This window comes from Pyricularia oryzae, chromosome 5 (genome assembly GCF_000002495.2).
Source record: "Pyricularia oryzae 70-15 chromosome 5, whole genome shotgun sequence".
In the NCBI taxonomy this organism is placed as follows: Eukaryota; Fungi; Ascomycota; class Sordariomycetes; order Magnaporthales; family Pyriculariaceae; genus Pyricularia; species Pyricularia oryzae.
The window spans coordinates 3,934,355-3,945,662 of NC_017852.1; the positions used below are offsets into that span (position 1 = coordinate 3,934,355).

Below are 11,308 nucleotides of genomic sequence, written 5' to 3' on the forward strand. Positions count from 1 at the left end.
ACATGTTTGGGATTTAGACCTTGGCCTGTGCTGCTCGGCTCCGTCGGCCTGGAGCCCCTTTCTGCATGTCGCGTATTCCGCGACAAGTTCCAACGTTGGTACATATCCGACATCTCCAAAGATCCAACAGAATCTATCCTCTCGAGGTTGGGTGCCGCCTAAAGTACCCATTGCTGGTTTCAGCAGCGCCTTCCACGTGTCTACGATATTGAGCCACTATCACGATGCGAACATTCCACAAAATTTGCACTTGTAGCAGACCTATCTCAACTTTTATTTCCCTGGGTATCTCTTTATTCCAACTTTATGCCCGTCCAAAACCCCCCGAGCCAAGTATGTGAATCCTTGTTACTCTCATCACATGAAATCCCTCGTCATTTATCAGCCTTCACATGCCGATTCCCTACCAAAAGGTCAGGGCAAGCCCACGTTCCAAACCTCGACTCCAACTCCGGCAACCACCAGCTTTCCACCCAAGTCAGGATTCTCCCCTTCCAAGAGATCCAGGTCGCCAGCATCGGCGACAGCACTATACCTGTCCTGGAGCAGCTGTACTCGGACTGTGGCAGCTTCTTCTCCGTTGGTCTTGACGCCACTGTCAAGTTGGACCCTCCAGATCTTCACTCGCTGGTCATTGCTGATGGTCGCAGCAAACAGCACCCTTCCTGCCTCACGAGACCCAACGATCCGGATGCCCGTGATGCCGGCCGCATGTGCCGAGCGCACTATGGCCCGGCAGGATCGCGAGCCGGTTGAACTTCTGCCGTCATCGGCCGCGGTCGGCACTGGTCCCAGATGCAGCACCCCGAGGGCATTGTCGTCGCCTACCGTGAGAACAACCCAGCCCTTGCCGCCATCTGCTGGTTGTAATGACCCGATATCCAGCCCCTTTATGGAGCTCTGGTGCAAGTTGTACACTCCTCTTGTTACGTACTCTCCAGCAACCGTGGTGTTCGCATCTTGGAAGTCCCTCGGCGCCGCACACTCCCAGACAACAGCAGCCCCGTCCGTCGACGCCGTGAGGACACACAGACGATGACCACTGCCCACCTCCAGATGCCGAATCTGCGTCAAGCACACGCCCGTGTATCTGCCCTGGGCCAGCATCTCGAATCCCTTTTCCTTCGAGTACACATACGACCTAAGTACCGAGTTCGACAGCACGATGGAGATGAAGAACGACCCTTTTGCAGCTTGGTCCCCGGCAGGTTGAACAGCCACATCGACTATCCTCAAATCCCCATCGGGCGTGCGGTCAGGGTAGACAGCCTCGCGCACGACAGCCAGCCCACCAGCATATGCGGACTTGTCATTCAGCCTCGAAACGCGCCAGACAAAAAGCTCCTCGTTGCCGGCGCTCGAGACGAGGTATCCGGGTCCGCACCACTGCAGCGACTGCAGCCCGGCCGTGTGGACGTTGAGGCAGGCCACGCAACGCATCTCCTTCCTCCTTGTGTTCTTCTGCGCGAGATTCTGCGGGTACTTCCAGATCCGCACCGTCGTGTCCTCTGCCGCCGTGGCCAGCAGGTCTCCGCACCAGCTCGCGGCGCGCACCTCGCGGCCGTGCATGCCGTTGCGGAGCGCCGCGTGGCCAGCCCGCCGCTGCGTGTGGATGTGCGTCCGCTGGGCCTTGATGTATGCGAAGCGCACCCAGTCGTCTGGACCGTCGACGGCGGTTCGGGTGTATGCAAACGTCCGGTGTGCGCCGCCGCAGTCGACAGTGGTGATCTCGTGTTGTCGGGTTTCGTTCCAGACCACAAAGTACCTGCTGCGGAAGCCGCACAGGATCAGCTCGAGTTCGCCGCTGTCGGCAGCCTTTTTGAACCAGGCTTCGGCGATAATGGGGCCGAATGGTGGGCACGATTCGTGGATGAGCTTGATTTGCAGTCCATCTCCTTTGATAGGGCCATCGGCACCCCCGTCGGGGTGAGTTGTGGTCTCGTATATCATATACTTTCCGTCGCGACATGTGACTAGAACATAGGGACATTGGGCGCCTCCTTGAACACCTGGGAGTGGGACGATGGAAGTGATGGCGTCTTTGCTAGTTGTCGTTGCTTGCAAAGGCTCATTAAAACTTGGCTGCCCCTCAAAAAGGTCTCCCTCGATCCTGTAGTGCGCATAAAAGACGAGATTGCCATCTCGGGTCCCCAGCACAAGGGTATCATTGCAGATGTTGGCAGCTGTGACCACACAGCTACTGCTGAGTGGTACAATGGTGATTCGTGCGGTAGAAATGGATTCTTTTGTCAAGTCTGTGTCCACAATGCTCAGCAGGTAGGCTTCATCATGACCGAGTAAAGTCACCATCACTTTGATTGAACCATCTGACCCAAATGATGATTTCAGGCCTACTAGGCTCCCAGCTTCACTGGACAAGGGGAAGATGTCCGAAATTTTCCTCCCCAGATCTGCTACCTTGAGCAGACGGGGAGCCGGCGCGGCAGTGAACATGTAGACCGCACCAGTCGCCGAACCTATAAAAGAAATGCGGTGACCACTATCACCACCACCTCGAACGATGTTGTAGTTCTTCAGATCAGACCTCTCTGCGTCGGTGATGATTACCTTTGACCAAGACACATGACCAGCGGTAAGGACCTTTCCAAGGAACAAGTTGCCAAGGGTAGATGTGACGAGAAGCTCATCCTGCGATGCAAATGCAAAGGTCTTGAAAGTCTCGGCCCCTCGGCCGCCTTTCCCGCCACTTGCTGCCACTTGCGCAGGTACAACCGCATCGGCAGGCAACCCGATGTCTGCAAAGAGATATGATACGGCAGTGTGATCTAAGCCGTTGTCGAGCTCACCGTGCTCAGCATCTATATCTGGGCGTCTTGAAGTTTCATCATCTGTCATCAGCTTTCGACTGCCAGCATCTCCGATCAGTGAAATCTTTCCATCAGAGCCGCCAGTCGTAATCAACGGACGTCCTTTTGGCTTTGTTGATGCCAACAAAGCCGTAGACCAAATGTGTTTTCCACTGTGGCAGGGCGTGGTTTTGATGTGTGATAGAGTTCCTGAAGATTCTCCTTGCAAGTCAAGCAGCCACTCCTGCGTAGTTGCATCCTCGCCGAACGAGTAGACAGTCGTCCTGGGAGCGGCATCCTTGCCCGACAGTGAAAGAAGCCCCTGAGTTGAAAACTTGACGTGCCAAATCCTTGACATATGGCCCATTGCCACCGCCAACGCCCTCCTGGAGCAAGCCGTGGGGGCAGAGGCCAGATTCTCCACAGAGCCTGCCTGAGGTCCATCATCGAGCTGCTTCTTGCCTCCAAACCCCGTTTCACGACCTTCCTCCACCAATTTCCCGGTCTGTGACTTGAACCCCGACGGCGATAGATCGAGATGACGTTCTGTGATGTCCCATATCCGTACCGTCCTGTCGTCGCTACAGCTTGCTAGTAACCTGAGAACGTCGCCACTGGGCGTGATAAGCTCGTCCGAGATGTGCACGCCAAAGATTGATCCCTCGTGGCCCTCCAGCACGAACAGCACTTCACAGTCGCCCCTTACGGGATGCCAATTCCAGACAATTATCTCGCCAAAAACGGTTCCACCCGCGACTAGGATCACGTCACCTGCAAGCCAGCGCACATTGGCCGAATACAGGATCGGACGAGAGGGTGATGAGACACGGCCAAACTCGATTGATGGGTGGCCGTGCTCGCTTCCGATTCGAAACTCCACAACCTCGTTATGGGCCGTGACGAGAACGCCATCGACATTACCCCGGACAGAGGACAGCACGGATGCCAAGGCTCCGTCGTATATCCAGTCCGGCGCAGTAGCTTCCGTAACCACCGACGCCGCGTCTCTCCCGGAAAGCAGATCCTCTAGCACGGCCCTCGAAAGCACGGTGACGGAGCAGCCGCCCCATACCAGTATGCTCCCTAGCGAGGCTCCGCTGCCGACAAAGATGCCGTGGATGACGCTGGCGGTAAACACCTGCAGCTCGCCGCACAGCGATCCCGAGGCGACGTCATAGATCTTGAGCTGCGTGTCCTCCCCCGCGAGGAGATAGGTGCGACCTGCATCTGCTTCCCGCGCGTGGCCACCAAAACGGCCATCACTCTTTTCATCGTGGGTGCAGGGAGAGTCGACCTCAAAGAAGGCCAGCGCCGTGATCGGACACGACACAAACTCGCAGTCCATCGCCACCGGCTTGGTCATCATTCGAGGCCGGCAGCGGCCTTTTGCCATTAGGGAGAGAAAACAAAAGAAAATACAAGATTACAAACCCCACTCGCAATGACTTGTGCGCTTTGATATGGGGTGTGATAAAAATAAAACAAATATACAAAATGAAAAAGTCCCGAACCGGAATGACTGATGGTCCAAGCAAGCCGATCCTGCAACCCCGCTGAGCAGGAGGGGTCGACAAGGTTGCTGACTGGCTATTTTCGTCGCGGTTTGCTCAGGGGGATGGATGAGAAATATGTAAATCAAATCAAAAATCGATCGACCTTTTCTTGGGGAATGTAGGTAACGGACGGATCGTCGTCGGAGATCAGAACCCCATCCGCCAAGGATTTCAGTTTAATAGGGATTTTCGTGAGACTATCAACTTTTTTTTTGCTCCTAATCGACTGTCGAGTCATTTGTGCATTTCAAAGAGGTTGGTTTTTGTCTGGTACTTGTTCCCAAGCAGCGTGAATAAACTGGAGACAAAGGTATGTAGCAACAACTAATCACCAAGCAAATTCGTGGGAAACCCGAGAAGGATTTGGAGAGGTACCCATAGAGCCAAAGTGATCCGTCGAGGAGTTCCCGCAGTTCAAATGTCGACATTCGTAATTCACAATTTCCATACCTTGACAAAAAGTATCTTTCCTGTTCAGGAAATGCAAGTCTTCACTTCATTGGAAGACACGTGACGTAGCTCAATGTGGGTCGGATCAACTGTAAGGAGTTAACACATGCTTTGTTACCAACGTTACGATATAGATAATGTTTTCATATATGGTCTGGTGCAGTAGGTAGATAAATGTTCTTTTCTGCCGAAGGCGAACTAGCTAAGGGGTATCTTGAATACTGGTTGGGAATATTCATAACCTCCCTGTCCAAACCCTCTCCTATATATCCCTCGAGAAAGTGTCGAGTAAATCAACGTACACAAAACAGTCATTAGTATCCCAGTCATGAAGTTTAAAAGCCATCCGTTGAACGCCTCTAGGAAATGCCGCATAGCGAAGCTGGAAAATAGAAGATAATCAAGCAAAAAAGCATCGCCAACAATTAGGATCTCCACCTCCACTAGATCCCCAGTCTCACACCACGCTTAACGAGCGTGGGAGTAAGGCTCGTACGCCGTGTCTGAGCGACCACCCTGAGGGTACCTCGGAGCACCGTAAGAGGTGTTTGAGTTGTTGTAGTAGCCGTTGCTTCCCTGAACGGGTGCATACGACGAGTTGTTGGAGCCGACAAGCTTCTCGGCATCAGAGTTGCGCTTTGAGCGACGACGGTCATCGGGCTTGCAGCAGCAGACGGTAGCCAACCAGAAGACACCGGCGGCAATGGAGAAGGCGACCGAAATCCAAACGGCGGCGAGGTAGCCGCTGTTGAAATTCGCGCGAGCACCGTAAATCTTGGCAGTTCCCTCGACAAGGCCGACAATGACAACGGAGGTTGCGGTGGCAAGCGAAGCAAATGCGATGACAGCGGCTGTAGCGACACCCTGGACAATCCAGGTCAGGCAAGAGACAGCGCGGCTAAAGTTGGCCACGACACCGAGGATAAGGGCCAGGCCGAGCGCAATGGTGGCAATGATGAAAACAATCTCGGTCCAGCGGACAACCTCGGCAAAAGTGTTGAGACCGTCGGTGACTTCCTTGGGGATGGTGATGTTCGTTCCCGCAAGGGTGTTGACAGTAGCAGCTCGGCGCTTGATCTCAGCCAGGGTTTCGTTGATCTCCCCCTTGGCATAGTTGAACTTGGGATCCGGGCAGGTGCGGTTGCCCGTCGCAGACTCAGAGCAAAGATTCCAAAGGTTGACGTCGTAAAGCTCTTGCAGACCGATCATAGAGGCGGTAATGTTGACACCGTTGCCGGTGAGGGCGGCCTTGGCCTGTGCGATCAAATCATTGGCGCTCACTCCGGTCTTGTCCGCAATCTGCTTGGCAATCTGGTCGACGGTCTCGCCAGAATCATTTGCCATCTGCTGGATAGTGCTTCCCAGTTGCTTTGCCTTTTCAGAGCCTCCAGTGCCCAACTCCTTGGCGATCTGGTCAATCTTGGCTGCCACATCGCCCGAGGCGCTTTGTAGGTTCTTGCCCAGGTTGTTCAGGGTGTCATCGGGCATGGCAGAACGGCGGGCTAGACCTTGGAATGCCGATGGCGGGACTTGAAGATCTGTGAGGTTGATGCGGAACATCGAGAGGTTGCCATCTTTGTTTCCGGTAACACCAGCCAGGCCAGCAACCAACAATGCAATCAAGCTAGCGAGCGTAAGTAGAAATGGCAATGCCACACAGGCGATACGGCCAAAGCTGACCATCGTTGCGGTTGTGATGTTGTATTTTTGAGTTTCTTATCGAGTCGGGTCGACTATGTCAATATCGATAAGTGGGTGGTGATGCGAACCAGAAATGACGTCGCCTCGATGAATCGATTGATCGGGATTCCAAAAGGCAAATGCCGACGACCAATTGTTAGGGAATTCGGTCAACGGAAAATGAATTAACGGCAGAATGTGAAAAAGTACGGATAAAATGATGAGAGACGAGCGCCTTGGGATAGAACGTCAGACAGGCTGGGCCACGAGATAAATACTTGGACCACTTCAAACAGAAAAGATGAGGTAACCGGGGCCAGAAGGTGACTGGGTACACACGCTGATGCTTGTTAGTAGGCTTGGCTTGTAGGCACACTTGTCAGGTATCCGGTTTTAGTTCTAGGGCGCAGCCGATCAAAATGGGGAGATCAAAATCTCACTGCCTCAGCCCGGGATGGTCCCTGGCATTCACCGACCCTTCCTGTTTGGTCGGTACTGGTTGCTCAGTCTCAACATGTTGCAGTGGGCGGATTTGGCCAAGCAACAAGCAAACATTTAAGGGGTGGCGCAGTAGCTCCGTCACTACCAGGGTGGTGCGTGCGAAGTGCTGGTCAGTGTGGATCCCAAATGCATGCCGCTCGCTGTCGCGGTGGTGGCGGGCAGCCCCACCAATTGTCTGCTACTTGGCAAGCGCGAGAATTCTATGGAGCAAACACTGGAGTTGTTAACAAGGCGCACGTTTCTACCCGCAAAAGCACAATCCACACGGAGGCCATAGAGGTAGAGGAGGTGGGAGGGAAACATGCCAAGCACGGGCGGTGCTCAGCCCCGTCCATCATCACTATCTTTTGCCTCTTTGCATTGCGACGCGCGTGGTGGCTCCAGGGCTGCCTTTTCTTTCCTATTCGTCGCTAGTGTTTGTACAACTGTTTAACATGTTCGCTTCTTGAGTCAGTAACGTAATATGTATCTACCCCAAGGCTTAGTGATATTTTGACTTGCGTAAGTAGCTAGAGAATGCATCGGACGTTGAAGCCGTTGCACTACCATTCATTATTCACTCTAGTTCTAGACTAGCCAGTGATTTGAACCCTTGCGCTTGGGGTAGAGGCAGTTGGGCAGACTTCCACCAAAGTACATCCACTAGACTAACACGAATGCATCGCACATATGCGAGCGATAATACTCCCAGGGCGTGCATAGGTACCTACCTACAGTCATTTAAAAATTTGCGGCAAAATCCTTCCCTGCGCCCTTGTTTAGGTTACAGCCTTGCTGGCTTACTGTGTTGTTGGCCGTATTAAATGAAAAGCGAGCTGATCACAGACAGTACCGCCTCCTTCCCTTCGCTGGGTCCGGCATAATTAAGGGTCAGAAAAAAAGAAGAAAAAACATCCAATCGTCTCCTGGAACCTTTCTTCGGGCCGTTGGCAGCTACATACACGCACACAAAAACTCAATGCAGTTGACCGAAGGGACCAACACGATTGGCAAACTTCCCTAAAAATGGTCATCCAAGACACACAAGTGCGCGCACCACTCGCTCCACAGCCCACTCAAGCAGCTCGCCTGGCTTCGTCTCGTGTCGGTCGGGTCGTACTCTGTACTTTCGTAGACTCCGTAATAAACCAGCAAGTATTCGTTTATTGGCTGCGAGTAATTGCGCGTCAAATCTGAAAACGAGGTCCAAGCCCGGCGACCAAACTTGCAGCGCGTCATCCATGACCATTTGAAAAACCCTATGTACCTAGTATTAATGCCCTAAAGAAAGAGGAAGAGGGAACCCCTCGATTCCACCTTGCTGCCGTTAGGCGAATTGTCTCCCGAGACAGACTGGGATTCCAGAGTTGCAAACACGGGGCGAGCGCAGTTTGTTCAGTCTTAGCCCAACCGGAATTTTTCGTTGCCAACGGCTTACCAAGCCAGGCAGGCCATGGTCTCAAGTCAGCGACCCAGCTGGGTGTCAAGTTCCAACCCTAATCGAAAAAAGAAAAGTGCTCAGATGGCGGCACCCAACGCCACGGGACCCTTTTGGGGCGAAGTCGCTGCACAACTCTGTAGACTAGCAGGTAGAGAGAGAAAAAAAAAAGAATAAGAAGAAAACTTGGGGCCCAAGCTAAAATCCCCCATCACGTAACGCGAAGGGGAGGCAACCTCTGTGCGGCCAGTGGGGTTCCTTTGAAGGCAGGAGTCGTTCCCAAATCCAATAGGTAGAGACGACAAAAATGTACCCGAGAAAAACAAGCTTGGTACTAAATTTAGATATTCAATGCTGAACTAAGCTACCTGATAAGCAAGCAGGACGACTAACTAGTTCGTCACAAGAAAATCAGAGACACAGCAAAAATCGGTCGAATGACATATCGCCGCGGGAAAGGGATCTACTCGTCTGGCCTTAATCGTCCGAAAGGCGATCGCGCTCTCCATTGGTCCCGATGTCGGCGCTCCAAAGTGTCGCCGGCCGCCGTTCATCGAGGTCAAGTCGGGTCTTGGCGGACTATGTAACAAAGTACTTTCGTACGGAGAGCAAGATTTTCCCTTCTCCGCCCAACAGCCACATTACGCGTTCATCAAAAGCCTCACGACTGGCCCATACAAATTGAACTCAAAATCAATAGTCGATTCAGCTTCGTCAGTAATTATACGCAGTACTATATAGTATGCCCACAAATGCCGCGTCAAGAGGGAGAGGCTTAGCATTCTTGGCTAACAGCGTGGTTGTCGATTTTCTCCTAAAAAATCTTTAGTCGTGGGCAGTGTCATGACGTGGGGGACCCTCTCTGGTGCAGTAGGCTTTGATCCAGACGCGTGTAGACTTCCCCATAGTAAAGCCGCGATGTATACGAGCCTGTTTCGGAAAGTATAACCGTATTTCAACGCACCTGTTGCATCAGTCGCATGATTCCACAAACATAATACTTGAACCGGACTATCTGCCTATATAAAGGTGATAAGACATTTTTTGTCTGCTCATCTGGTAGCGGTGCACATACAGGGTACAATCCGACTTTGTCTACCTTTTGGTTTTATGTCTTGCCCTTTTCCGGGCCATGCTATTTGTTTATCGGTCCTGGTTTCTTTGACTTTTCTCTTGCTCGTTATTTTCCCCTGATTGCTGGGCTAGACTACAACATATTGCGAGGCTTTGTCATTTTTTTGAAAACATCCCCTGGATTTAATGCTAAGACTTTGCTCGGTCTGACCGAGCAAGACTATTCTGGATAACTCCAGAGCATTCATTCAGTTGAAGCATCTCAAAGCTGAGTGAGCGGATAACGCAATCGGAAACGCATGTTCTGATGCGAGCATAATCGTGAATCCGTTCAATCTCTGAGGATTGTCGAAACAGTCGGCACAGCTAACTACTAAACATCAGTTACACTGCGCAGAGGATTGACTCGGCTGATCCGTTTCTAGGTAAAGCTAGCTATACACTTAAAAGAAAACACAGTCGCCGGTTTCAAGAGTGGCTTCATGTTTTATTGGATCTTTGTACATTGACCATGGTTCGTGGCGACTGAAACAAATATTCACCTAGGTGAGAGGAAGGACAAGACAGCGCCGATAAACGACCTGACAACGCCAAAACGCTGGACACCTTTTAACAAGCTGCACCTATTATTATATAGATCATTTGCTGAGCTAGTGGCAACGCTCGTACGACCCTTAGTTCCTAGAGGAGGCGGTAAGGAGACGACAATGTACGGTTTTATAATACTCTAATCCGTTACGGAGTAACGACCCTGAAAGCGGAGTCGGATGGCTTACCGGACAGGAGCGGAGTGTGGGGTTTGGTAGGACACGTGCACACTGCAAGGTGCTTGAGTGACAGCGCCAAGAGCACAACAGTTTCCGGCATCCTTTTTCGTTTCTAGAACTCGTGAAGAGTGGCTGCGACCCGGCCGACCGCCCGCAGTTTTTTTTTTTTTTAATGTGGGCGTAGATCGAAAGCATGACCGCATCGAAAATGCGCCGCTTGTAACGGTTGATTCCCATAGTATTTATATTGATGTGTTTTGGTCGCGTGATAGTAGCAATTTTATCCGATGCGCAAGGTATTTAAAATGCTACCTTCTGCGTAGCTTTCAATCTCGACACGCATGTCAACGCCATTGTAGATCGGTAGGCGCCAGACCAACAGAGAAGAAAAGAACGCAGGGGTTCAGGTTAATTACTCCGTAACGCTTTAGACCGCCCCGTCCCGTGATAACGTTGAAGCCGTTTCGATGAGTCCAGCCGACTTATGGGATCCCCATTTCACAACGTTGTTCATATTCTAGAGCAGTTCGGACGGACCCGTTTGAAACTGAGCTCAGGATCTGTGATCATTTGTTACCTGACGTGGTTGGGCAATGAAAATTACCCCAGTTCGATAGCAGCAACTTTTTTTCAAGACATTGGTGCCCAAGAGCCAGGGACTGGCGAGGACCTACCTAATCATGGCGGGTCTAAATGCATACTCGGTGTAGAATTAGGGTCCGTCTTTTCATGTCATCTGGCCGCGATCCAATTTCTTCAAAGATGCCCGGAGCAAGCATCTGGCTAGTCTGTTCATTGCCGTCGTTCACCTGATTTTCTTTACTTTTGCAGAGAAAAAGACCATCCATGGTGGGACCAAGGTAACTTTTGAGCTTAAACCATTGTCAACCTTGGGCCCGTGTTGGGACGGAGCTTCGGTGGGTTTCGGTTGCAATCGGTCGTTTTGGGTACAACGAAGACATGAAAAATAGCACAGAAGCCACCGTTTGGCCGCTACAACTACCACATGGATAGACAGATTGGCGCCGCCTCTCGGTTTGCAATTTCAAGGTTATTCCG

General features: G+C 51.9%; 3 protein-coding genes across 3 annotated transcripts; all 3 read right to left on the minus strand.

Moving 5' to 3' along the window:
* Positions 1-233: 233 nt before the first annotated feature.
* MGG_00151 (WD repeat-containing protein) lies at positions 234-4,841 on the minus strand. Its single transcript, XM_003718928.1, has one exon. The coding sequence runs from the start codon at positions 4,198-4,200 to the stop codon at positions 415-417; it is 3,786 nt and encodes a 1,261-aa protein (XP_003718976.1). The 5' UTR covers positions 4,201-4,841; the 3' UTR covers positions 234-414.
* A 79-nt stretch (positions 4,842-4,920) lies between these two features.
* Positions 4,921-6,906, minus strand: MGG_00150 (uncharacterized protein). The gene has a single exon (XM_003718929.1). The coding sequence runs from the start codon at positions 6,491-6,493 to the stop codon at positions 5,279-5,281; it is 1,215 nt and encodes a 404-aa protein (XP_003718977.1). The 5' UTR covers positions 6,494-6,906; the 3' UTR covers positions 4,921-5,278.
* A 3,114-nt stretch (positions 6,907-10,020) lies between these two features.
* MGG_17522 (uncharacterized protein) lies at positions 10,021-10,349 on the minus strand (the record flags this gene model as incomplete). Its single annotated transcript, XM_003718930.1, has 2 exons — positions 10,021-10,163; positions 10,259-10,349. The coding sequence occupies 2 exons, from the start codon at positions 10,347-10,349 to the stop codon at positions 10,021-10,023; spliced, it is 234 nt and encodes a 77-aa protein (XP_003718978.1).
* Positions 10,350-11,308: the final 959 nt, after the last annotated feature.

Bases quoted from the DNA above. Each gene is read 5' to 3' on its own strand.
- MGG_00151 (XM_003718928.1), bottom strand. From the start codon at position 4,200: ATGGCAAAAGGCCGCTGCCGGCCTCGAATGATGACCAAGCCGGTGGCG.
- MGG_00150 (XM_003718929.1), bottom strand. From the start codon at position 6,493: ATGGTCAGCTTTGGCCGTATCGCCTGTGTGGCATTGCCATTTCTACTT.